General features: G+C 42.9%; 2 protein-coding genes across 2 annotated transcripts in view; both read left to right on the forward strand.

Annotated features, from left to right (window-relative positions):
- T265_04408 (hypothetical protein) overlaps positions 1 to 1,786 on the forward strand; it is a gene marked incomplete at both ends in the record, with an annotated part of 38,076 nt that extends 36,290 nt beyond the window's left edge. The window contains one exon of the mRNA XM_009169147.1: positions 1,678 to 1,786. Coding sequence (XP_009167411.1) covers positions 1,678 to 1,786 — 109 coding nt within the window. The remainder of the gene's footprint in view (positions 1 to 1,677) is intronic.
- A 647-nt stretch (positions 1,787 to 2,433) lies between these two features.
- Positions 2,434 to 12,108, forward strand: part of T265_04409 (hypothetical protein) — a gene marked incomplete at both ends in the record, with an annotated part of 16,086 nt that continues 6,411 nt past the window's right edge. The window contains 4 exons of the mRNA XM_009169148.1: positions 2,434 to 2,638; positions 5,019 to 5,128; positions 5,695 to 5,778; positions 7,222 to 7,327. Coding sequence (XP_009167412.1) covers positions 2,434 to 2,638; positions 5,019 to 5,128; positions 5,695 to 5,778; positions 7,222 to 7,327 — 505 coding nt within the window. The remainder of the gene's footprint in view (positions 2,639 to 5,018; positions 5,129 to 5,694; positions 5,779 to 7,221; positions 7,328 to 12,108) is intronic.

Raw genomic sequence — 12,108 nt, forward strand, 5'->3', positions numbered from 1 at the left:
CTGGAGCTTAGAGGGAATTTGTTGATGCCCCTATAACCTGACCGTGCGACCGGAATCGCGCACATTTGTTGCGGCTTGGTTTCAGAATAAGAAAGGATGGGTTTCTGTGGTGGAGTGGTGGGGACAAAGAACTATCCAGTCATCTGTGATTTTAACGCAGACATAGACTTGCTTTATTCGCTTTACAATGTCTTTGATGTAAATGGTGTAGCCGAATACAGCGGGAATGTGTTTAGCGAAAGTACTGTATCCACATTGACGGGACCCTTACGTAAATGAGTGTATTTATCCGTGGAAAGATGAGGATAAACTGCCCCACAATTATTTGATAACGTTCAATTCGCCTACAAGTTTAGACTACGTACGGGGGTAAGAAGTAGTAATGGATCCACTTGGTTTGGAATTCATCGTAAAGACAGTAGAGAACCTGACACAAGACTCATCAGTCCGAACCCACATTCCAAGTACTTGGATCATATCTCTCTTACCATGTCTTTTTGGAAGTAATTCACGAGGATGAAATTATAAACTACTACGGTTTTCATTGAGGCTTCAGCGAACAGGTCTTCCACTGAGCGGATTGGAACGCTGCGGCCGCACAGTTGGTTAAAAAATCTTTTAAAAAGCAAATGCCAGTTTGGTCAAACAATCAGTTAGAAGACGGAATTCCTGGAATGAGGGGCTTTTTACCTGGGGCACGGCTAGCGGAATATTACGAGAGTAATATAACTGCGGCATTTTGGTATGAAGACGAAGGCATTGTATAAATAGTCTCCTTATGCTAAAACATCTTTACGAGTTAAAAAAAAGCGCCTAGCGGTAGGACGAACGCCAGTCTGACAGAGGAGAACAACACTTCCCACTGAGCAGAAGTAAAATCAAAATACCTGCAAAACCTTTTAGCTTTCACAACTACAGTCTGCCACAATTCGCCATGTGCTGTCGTGTTAAGGGCCATATTTGACGCCAGTCAATGCATCGGGTATTTTTAGGCCGTAAATATTAATCAGTGTCTTTTGAACTTGTTGAGGGGTTAATGAAAAATGGACTGCCGAACGATTTCTCGCACTGTTTATCGGTTCACACACTTGAACTATCTTACTGGCGTGCCAGTAGCGCAAAATTATTCAAAAGTAACGTTATTCAGCATATGCGGAAGAGAGATTTCGCGTGTCTGCTGAGCTGTATATTAGTAATAAGACAGAAGCTAACATACAGGTTCGGACAGATCCCATTGTTCTGCACCGTCAGCCCAATCGTCCCCGCCATCCGTTATGCTAAACTGGACGAACGGTATTTGGCCCAGATAATTCTTTCCNGACCCTGAAAAGCTTGCTCTGGAGCCTTTCGTGACTAACTGAAAAGGATGTTTGAAGAGGTATGTTAGTCTTCTCTTTTTATCCTTGGTTCTTCACTGACTGTTTGCTTGCTTGCAGTTTAAAGGACGTTTCACATATGGCATGTTTACTGACAGTCTCTGGTAACTGAGCGATTCCTTCCAGCCAACGGTTGGTGCGCATTACATACCAATGCACCTGAGATTGTGACAAGTTTTAGAATTGCGCTCCAGGTAACAAGACGTAAACAGGTTGTGTTTAATAGTATTTCACACGGCTGTTGACATAAAAACATTCCATGATATTTCTGACACATCTGTTACCATTGTTTTGAATTCAGACCTGGTTTGTCTTGGACACATCAAGGGTCCACCGTCGGTTTGCAGGATAACATGGCGTTACCCCGGTCCCCGAACGCTCAAGGTTTGAAGGCTAAAGTCAAATGCTAATCACTCATAAATTCGAACAACGAGCACCACAGCACTAAAACCTATGGTGAACCTGTAAAATTCCACTTCCATGCATTTTACATTTCGCGATCGAATTCGCTGCAGTCGTTAATTACCAGTTATGCATCCAGAGGTAATAGTTTGTGACCCAGGTACCTAATCCCGTTTCCAAAAGTTACAGTATTCTTTGTTTTACTGGCTACTTGATCTCAGGCTGCCCGGTCTGGATATTTCGGAATTTCGACATTCACGGAATACATTTTATGTAATCAGTTCTATTCGTTGCTCATCAGTCTGCGAATTACACTTGATCAACTCCACTATCAAGACAATTCATTGTGAGCAAGGTCAATTTGAAAACAGTATTATTTGCCCAAAGATGAAGTTTCAGGGTGTGAATTTACATTGGAGCTCGTAGGGTGTTGGGTAAGCGGTGGGACACATATATTAATCGTTGTATATAGCCCATTGCACCAGCAGTCGTATCCTAATACTTCAAGTTATCATGATACGTTAACCAGGCAACGGGATAGTTGGAGTTCAAGGGATTTGCGAAGTAAGATCTCGTTTGTTTCTTAGTCTTGAACAATTCTTCGGAGTTGGGTGAGTGGGAGATAAAACAGAGTGACCAGATACGACCTTCAAGGATGAAAGGTGATCTTGCCTGTCGCAGAGTTGAGAACTTACGACCAGCTCAGAACATGGCGTGGAATGGTAATAAATTCGGAAAAAGTGAAGAGGAGGCTGCAAGGCTACTTCAACATCTCGAGCCCGCATGTACAAAATCCCAGTCCTTGAACTTTGGTAAAAGTGAACAAAAAATAAGCAAAGAACCTGAGATAACTGGGGATAGTTTGTTCACAGTGCCTTGCCAAGAAAGGACGCGAAGTGCACTTACATTAGCCACGGAAAGTTGGAAATCATTTCGTCACACATGTTCGAACAGCGACAGTTCTCTCAGGTAAAAGTTTCTAGTCTAATTTACAGTGGATGCTGGTGAGAACACCGTATGCGAATATTGGGTCCGGCCTCTAGACCCGCGATAAATTTTGGTAGGTTACTTATTAAGATGGGCACTGTAGCATTGACCTGTATACACCGGATAAAAGTTCAAGCGTCTCACAATCGGGCAAACTGGTCCTACACGTCACTCTTCCACTCAAGAAGTCTCTCTTAGCCAGAAGTAGAATTATCCAATCTGCTGTATATAAACAGCTCAGCTTATGCGTACATCGGCAGGATAGACCGAATTCTCTAAGCGGGCAGCGGAACACTACTTTAAGTACTGGCTGGGTAGTCATGTGGGAGATATAGTACTTTTGTAAATGCAAGGCAATTCTTGGACTAAAGTTGTATCGATAGCTCTGAATAATTTTCAGTTTTTCCCGAGCTTTTTGGGCCCGGTCTGTTGTTTTTAACTATGCACTGCTGAAAGGAAAGTATTAGACAAACCTATTTCCAACGTCTACGTGGAAGCACGGTACGATACCATCGTGGAGCCAAATCATATGGTTCTATTCAATTGGTCATCGATAGATACGTGTAAAATATTTCCTCTGTGCATCTGATTAAGCGTTTGTTTTGAGTTACAGTTAGAGCGATGTAAACGGGGTGCCTGAATTTGAAGACATATGCCTTCTTGATCTCCCAGACACTCGGATATGTTTTCATTTACGTTTCGCTAGTCGCAACTGTTTCCACACACCACGTTCCTGAGCAAGTATTTTAAGACAAAGCGCTGACAAAACCAAGGTTCGCCGCCCTCACGCACAGTTTTATCCGTGTGCAAAACTCTAAGCTGTGATCCTCATACAAAACCCTTCTTAGAATCATTTATGGAAATCTGGCGTGAGCATGTACAAATTTGGGAAAACTCATGGGAAATTTAAATATAAGAAGAAGAAGCAAGTTTTGGCAAAATATTGAGGATACTCCAATAATGATGCTCATGCCAATGTGTTGGAACTGATGAATCAGAAAATAAATTTGCCTTCAAAACACCTAACTCGCTTTCTTGAAATAAATACAAAACAAACACTGAAGAAATCAGATCCCATGGGATTAATTGTCAATAGACCATGAAGTAAGAGACAGCTGAGTGAAACCGATCTATGTTGAAAAGCCGAGAACGACTGAAACTATTGTACAGCAGTGCTTATCTCACAAAAGCCCATGCAGAGTCAAACCAGCGATTTCCGGCCAGTAATCTGAAAACTTAAACTTTTGGCCACGACCAGCCAATCAGCAAAGTGATTCACTCACACTCAGACAGAATATCGCGCAACTCCTAATTCAATCAAGTAATTCACACCACGTGACCACGTGTGAAGGTGCTTGTTAAAAAGTTTCCCTTTAATTATTGCATCAAGTAGTAATTGCTTGTGATTCCGGAATCTATTCAATTCCACGAGCAGCTGTATGTGGGGAACGATTAGATGTTTGAATGACTAGCGGGTAGGTTTCGCGTTCGAGACCTCATGGAATTCTGTGACATGCGCCCTGCAGATTATTCCCAACAAGCATGAAACTGGTTTGCCGTGCTTCTAGATACTTCGGGATAGTTTGGTTCACCTGCAGGGTAAAATTCCCACTAAAGACAGGGGAACTCTTATTGGACCGATTCTCCATTTTACATTAGGTATGTCCGCATGATACAGCTGTCAAGCTCGAATCGAGGCTGTGCTCCTACCTGGCGCACCTATGGGCAAACATAAAATCAGCCATAGGTCACCTGGTGCCCCGCCCCCCACGCGGAATGGACCACAATTCAGAGTCATTCAGTTTTTTACGTGACCTTGTCATCATATTGATATTTAAATCAGGTACATATCTGTTCTACTCAAGAGTGAACATGATAAAGCTGTGTGCTCACAACAAGGTCCACCACGACCGAAATGTCTGTCTGCATTGGTTAGACACGTTGGTACTTTATTGGGTAGTGCGTCATAATACAATCGCGACTAGAACGCAACCGCCCGCCCAAATGTGAACAGATCACGTGCTGTTTGAATGATTGGTGGCTGAAGAGTACAAAAGGCCTCGCGAGCTTCGAACATGCACTGACCAGTTCAACTAGTTCAACCGAATCCAAATGAGGACGCCTTTTGCCGCACTGGTGTTCATCTGCCTTTGCCTGAGTAAGCTGAATTGAGTGTTCAGACAATAGTTTGCGCCAGTAGATATTTTCACCTTATTTTTAATTTACGTGTTTATATTCTTCTTACGTATTAAGGGTGTGGCTCTGCACAAACGACAGCTTTCACCTGCTATACTTGCATGAACTGTCAGCTTCCGAATGATGAGAAAACAGCAAAATCTGGATCGACTTTTAGGGCGTGTAAGGTGAGTACACGCCTGCATATTTTTAATCAACTTGATTCTCGAATAATCGGCGCATCGTCGTAAAGTCCATCAAAACGCTTTTTTTGGGGAAATATGTACTGAGAAAAGTTATCACACACTCCAGCCTTGACGTATTTCTATACCTTGTAGTGACGGCAATTTATTTCAAACTGAAGCGATCAATGTCGAATTTTTTTGCTTGGAGGTTTCTTCTTTACGCTTGTTCCCTGACCGAGTTTTGCAACTTTCGGAGGTAATCGAAGAAGTCCCCTGCCTTTTCATGTTATGAATGATTCAAAAATTTGAGTAATACTTCGTTTCTCAGCACCGACTTACATGCGTGTAAATAGTTTTTTGACATTTACGCTGATGTTCATATGATCGAATTAAGCGAAAGGTACGTTTGCGGAACACCTGCTATTTTTAGTGCTTTAGCTCGTGGCGCGTTTGTGACCTTCAGAAGCATTATTAGCAACGTTCAACATCATCGAGAAATTTTGCTTGTTGCTGTCTGGTACAGCCTTAAACATCTACGTGAAATAACCGTCACCTTGATCCATTTTTAGATGAGTTCCACTTTCACTGGCAGTGGAACACCCAGCGACATCACCGCCAATTGCACCACTGCAGCGAGTGACGTCTCTTCCACAGTATGTACGTCAGGATACAAGAAGACGCAGATGGGTGCAGAAGTTATCGCATGCTGTAAAACTGTGCAATGCGACGCTTTACTTGGCATCGGGTCGCGGGTAGCACCTAATTTTCTTTCATTTTGGCTTGTTCTCGTTTACATTTTTTACTCCCCGCTTCTCCAGGAACTACCAATAAAAGCATGATCATCACTAGTCTGGGAATCTGGTTTGCGAATCTCTCACTTCTTGGTTTGTCACTAAACCAGCCCAATATACGCACATCCTTTGGCTTGGTTTCCGTGCAAAAACATCACCTGGGCGAGTGATCAGGAAATACTTTGATATATCTACAGCTCCGACTAAGCTGGTCCTTCAGTATTGTGCTGATTGAGTCTGATGTCCGAGAACCTCTGTCAGAGCATTTTCGTTACAGTTAATCGGGTTCATACAAACAAAGAGATGACTTATCATTGGTTGCCGAAATGTAACATGCACTTTAGGTTGTGCTAGGAGTGAACAGTTTTGTCGCAAATAGGTCCATTCCTTGAAAGATAAATATCACTCCACCATTCATAGACTGCACCCGGGGTGCAATTCCCTTACTCGCATGATTGTTAAGAACAATACCTTATTCTGGTGAGCTTGGTATGCATTAATTTGGACCAGTTTATCGCCGAATGGCGAGAAAATTCTAGTCAATCATTGTATGTCTTCGTTAACTGGTGAAACAGGTTGGTCCAACCTTAATGCATAAATCAAGCTGTCCACAATAATCGATAGGTATCGCGCTTAAATAACACATAATAGTGCTCAGAGAACCCAGAAAAAATTACATTGGGCTACATGGACTGCGCAGAATTAGTGCTTCTTCACTGATATCATACATTTCAGTTGAATTACGCACTACCAAGTCCACGCCACCGGAGTAACTCACCCGGCAGTATTCATCACTTTCGGATGTACTTTACGCTGGCAGAGGCGAATGCCTCCAATCTGAACGCGTTCTCTTTATTTGGTAACTACGACGGCACTTGAAAATATCATAAGTGAAATCTACAAATGGCGTATAGTTCGCTGGAAAACCCCGTCTCTATTTCGTTCGTACTTTGCACACGGTTTCAATAAAACTGCCCCCAGGATATGAGCCACGCCTTCAAAGTTTCCTTTCAGCCGACTTTTCGCAATGTGGATACACAGGATCCAGTTATCTAATCGAATTCCAAAAATTTGATGAGCATACGCGAGTAGTCTGTAGACTTATTATCCAGGGTTATACTGGCAATGACGGCGAGAAAATTGTTTTTCATATGCGGACTATATTGTATGCGCAACAGTTTAAAGGGAGAAGTGACCTTAGAAATAAACAATGCACAAAAGTTGTCTGCAGCCACTTTTGATATTGTATAGATTGTGCTTCATGTTACAACACTATTTTTAATGGCGTCGATTTGTTTTCTTCAGGTAATTCTAGAGAGAAATTCGGACGTGTCCGAAGGACTGCGTGCATTATTTCCGGGTGTAATAGGTACGGAGTCGCCTCTGTGTCTACACGTCATTATGGTGGGGAGTGAGCATATATTTCCAACCGAGTGTTTGTTATTCGCCACTGGTCAGTGGAGACCCTGCCAGGATGGGGTCGCGTACACAGCGCTTGATTAGTAGTGGCCTGACTAACGGTTGTCTGGAGTCAGACCTAGAAGAATTGTATTCTGCAGTCAAACGTTTCGATTTATTCGTGCCCAAAACATTCTACTGGGATTCTCATGTAGAATCCATTTGGTGTTAGTTATGGAAACTTGACGTGAGAAGTAGCATGTATAAACGATTGGTGGAAACAACATGGTCAGATACAGACAAAATTTGGAAAAAACTGACCGCAAATGTGGATATCACAAGCACAAGCAAGAATTGATAAAGACAGTGAGTTTGATTTTTTGAGGAAAGCACTTGGGCAGGGTTTAACTAGAAACACAAACCAGCGGGAAAATAGCAGGTACAACCAACACAAAATAATAAAATTTAGCTTAATCAGCGAGACAAAAGTTTGTCGCAACTTGCATATTCGAAATATTCGGGCAAAAATCGAAACAATCCAATTCGGATCAGAGTTCCTCGGCGAGATCTATGTTTATGTGGGAGCGATTGGTTGGAGGACATTTAGTCTGGGACCCCCGGCGGTTGTAGTCATGGCATGCCTAAAGTGTACGGTCATAATGTTGGGAGCAGCACGGACAGCGAAAACGTCTAGGATGCCTGTATACTGTTACTCATACAAACTGGTTTGAACTGGTGTGTCAGGAAGCAAATTTGCCTTCAAAAACTTTGCCCGCACGAAATTACACCCATTGGATTCACTGTCAACAAGCCACGATGCAAACACAGATGAGTGGAGCTGATCTATGCTGAAAAGCTGAGAACGACTGGACTATTGCTTTGTTCTTGTTGGGCGTTGTAAGCTGCGCAGTGATTCAAGTTGTCATCCTGACAAGTTTACCTCTCTCTAGCCAGGTTATGAAGTAGCGCTATGCAACCGAGTGGCTATTCCGCACGCAAAACAAAAACACTGGTGTCAGATTTGCGAAATTTTAAGGATTTTGTGTTGCAAATGAATTGGAGACCTGTTGTAAAGCAGTGTGTACCTCACAAAGCGCCATGGAGTCTGGAATCACTGATCTCCTGTCTAGTAGTTTGAGTAATTAACCGTTTGTCGATGACTGGCCACCCAATAGTGTGATTCACTCGCACTAGGTCAATATGTATCGCCTCTTCATGATCCACCCAGGAACTCACAAAATTTGGTCACATGGATCGCCAGAATCTTTCACTATTAGTCACCGTATCAAGTGATGACCATCGGGTATTGCTCAGTTCATTCAGTTTGGGGCAATAATTTTAACAGAGATTACCCGAGTTTACACTCAATAAACTCAAGGCGATGCAAGGCAGTGGGCTTCGAACGTTATTGGGAGTCGTTCGTCACTGGTAATCAGCGAAATTGTCGACCTGATCAACCTCCTCCACGTCACTACTTAGTGAAGTTGACAGTTTGCTCGGATGCATTTCAGAAATCATATGGGCATTGGAAAACGTCTATAGAATGCATACCGATATCTCATCAACTGAAATTGTAACGCATTCGGTCGATTAAGAACTCGAAAAACAAGATACCCGGAAAGTTACAGGTTAGTCTCCTCTCAAAACCAAATCGGTATGCAGATGTGTGTATTTCGCTGTCGTGGAAACTGTACTGGTCTCAGATAATTATAAGGAAAATGAATCAACGACTTGGGTATCGACGTTACGTAAAATGTGAAGAATACTAAACAGTCACAAATAGCTTGCACATAAATGATGCCCTAGGCTGAATGCCTCTTGGTTTGGAGGTGGTTAGGACATACCACATGGCCCTGTTCACGGTAAAGTTGGCCTTTGGGTGTCACTTCAACACCAACCAGTTCTACCCTGCACCGACTGCACAGAAGATTCCAAGACAAGGGCCCGGAAGTTATCATCTCCGTTATGAGAAGCGAAACATCCAAATCACAAACACACTTTACTATCCACACACGTGATATCCTGTGCTGAGTGTGAAAATTTCAAAACCTGATTGCGAATTGGCGTATGAACTCATTTGTTTACCAGTTTAGTCTTGACAGAAGATTCACCTGGAATCCAGCTGAATTCCTCGTTCACGAAGTTCTTACTTGGTTCATCCTAATCAGGGAAGACGTCGGGGTACACCATATGCTCGATCAAGATAAACATCGTTTGTAATTACTGCAAAACGAGTCAGTTTTCTAACTGGGTGAAACAAACCATGCATAATGCTATAAAATTGAGATAGCCAGTTTGTTTGTTTCAGGTTGTTGAACCACTGAAAGTGACGCGGATCCAATTTCAGCTACCAATTTTAGCTGCTAATCGCAACTAAGTGGATTCCGGTAACCCACGTTGCGTGGATGGTTGCTCGTTTGTTCGCTGTGCTGAGCAAGCGTTTCATCTCCAACCAAGTTGACATCATCAGTGGGCTGATGGGGCATGCTATGGGACAGAGATTTGCATCAGTAGTTGCGCCAGAACATTTGTAGAAACAACTGACGGGGTCGTCAGCCGAAAGCGTTCGGATCATCACGAGATTCCTCGCACTTCCTTGAGTTTACCATTACTATATGAATAGGTTTCATCTCTCTTGCTAAGGCTTTCGTAGTAAATTTTTAGGCTTTGGGGGCTTTTTATCACATCGTTTACGGGCTTTCGGAACGATGAGATGAAACAGACAGGTTTAGGTTTATCAGCACACTTGGCTCCAGGAATTCCTTTGTTAGCGAACGACCACACTGGAAATCGGTACTCCAAACCTCACATCACAGGAAAGGCACAAGATATCTGTTCACGAGCAGCGAAGTGCCTGTTACTCGTTTTAAATTCTGCCGTATCGAACATTACACCGACCAAAATTAAACGCTGGAGTTAGTAGTAAGTTTTGTGATACGTTGTTGGAGACATTTTGTGCGTTTCTAAGAAAGGGTGAAAATCCAGTTACGTCGCAAACACAATCTTCAAGTCATTCGAGTGACAAGATGATGGGGAATTCGTCAGTTAGCTTGTGGGCCTGCACAACACAGCAACTACTTAGCGCAACAAAATGGATTTGGGTTGCATCCCTGTAACCTTTTACGGCCCTGTGTGTACATGAATGATTGTGTTCCCGTGGTCTAACTAGCCCGACTCTGCGGACAATCCCTGAATGCCTGCGCAAGGATGGTGAAACTCAGCCGTCCGTCCTACTCAGCCGCTTAAACCGTCTCCAAGACTCAATGTTTGGGAGTTCGCCTTGACTATCTATTGGATTCAGCTGGCATAAACTGGTTGGTTGACTGGTTTGTCCAGGAGAGATATCACGAAGGTGGTCAAGTGTGTGTGAGTGGATTATGCTAGTCTTCACGCTTTCCTGGTCTTTGTGTGCGTGATTACTTGAAAAATTCTGGTGTCCCAAGTGCAGGAAGAGTTTTTGTTGAAAATCGGCGGGTTTGATTGTGTAAACTTAGGGTTTTTCAAATTTCTGCTTTACGTCATCAGCTTACTTGAGCCAGCTTTCAGGACATATGTGAATTTGTGAAGTCTGTCCGGGAAAGTAACGCGATGTTTGTCTGTTCGTTAAGCTAGCCCGTTGCTCACCATTGCGGGTTTGGTTTTTACATTTAGTAGAATGCATCTGTAAATATACTTACCAAAAAGATGACCTCATGAATGAATTTGTTACGAATTTGATCTGCCAGACATTTGAGTAGATCACCGCAATGCGGCTGACTACTTCCTGAAAAAATACCGCATCCAACAGCATGTCCTAGAGCGAAGGCTTCTCCCATCGCCTCACATTTCAGTATGACAGCAATTTCCCTCCATAAGTTTGGGTAACAGTAGGAGATCTGAGTTTTATTTACAAAATTGTAGGCCTAATCACCTCCAAGGTATTTTTCTTCCTGTTATGGTTGTCCTGGATCCGAAAAATTAGTTTCTGGAACGTACTCACGCGTATCCTATTTGATCGACGGACTGACATAGACTGGAAACGCTTTCTAGTACAGTGAATTTAACACTGATTGTTTTATACCCCCTGACGGTTTTAGGAAAACATTAGATGTTGCCCTTAATTGAGACAACTTGGAGCAAATAAACAGTGAGATTTCTTGTGGGACGAATGTCACTGAGGTCAGTAGCTCACTCCTACATGGGAACAAGCCAACTTTACCCGGAAATCATTACCAAAAAATGCGTGATACAGCCTCGGGCTGCCAACAGTCCAATTCACTCCACATGACCGTTGCGATGACTATCTCGAAAAACTTTCAACCCAGCTGAATAATAAATGAAGTGAAAAATCCGTCACCAGAAACGGTTATTTATGAATGATACACAACTACGCAGACGGACAAAAAGTGCAAACAAAGGTTCAAGAGCATCTTCACGTGAATTGATTCGGAAGAACTAGACCCTAAGCTAGACACAAATGCATGTGGGTTACCATATCAGTCTTAAAAATTGATGACCCATCATAACACAGAATCCCTTGATCGACACCCAACACAGATTAAGCTTGACTTAGCTGATTGCTTCTTCTTCCACACTGAAACTCGACCAAACTCGTCACCTAGTCTCATGGCCTGACGAAGCCCTTATGACAAAACCGAAACTTTGTTCAGCAATAAGCCTACCAATTGACCCCAAAAGTATACAAAAACGAGAAACCCGTCGCCAGTTTATTTCCAGATTCAGTGTTCATCATGTTTCGAAGAGTTTGGGCAAAGAGGTGTGGAAAACGGTCGAGCGAGCGGGGGGCGCACAAAA

The sequence above is a fragment of the Opisthorchis viverrini genome (assembly GCF_000715545.1).
Source record: "Opisthorchis viverrini unplaced genomic scaffold opera_v5_72, whole genome shotgun sequence".
Classification (NCBI taxonomy): domain Eukaryota; kingdom Metazoa; phylum Platyhelminthes; class Trematoda; order Opisthorchiida; family Opisthorchiidae; genus Opisthorchis; species Opisthorchis viverrini.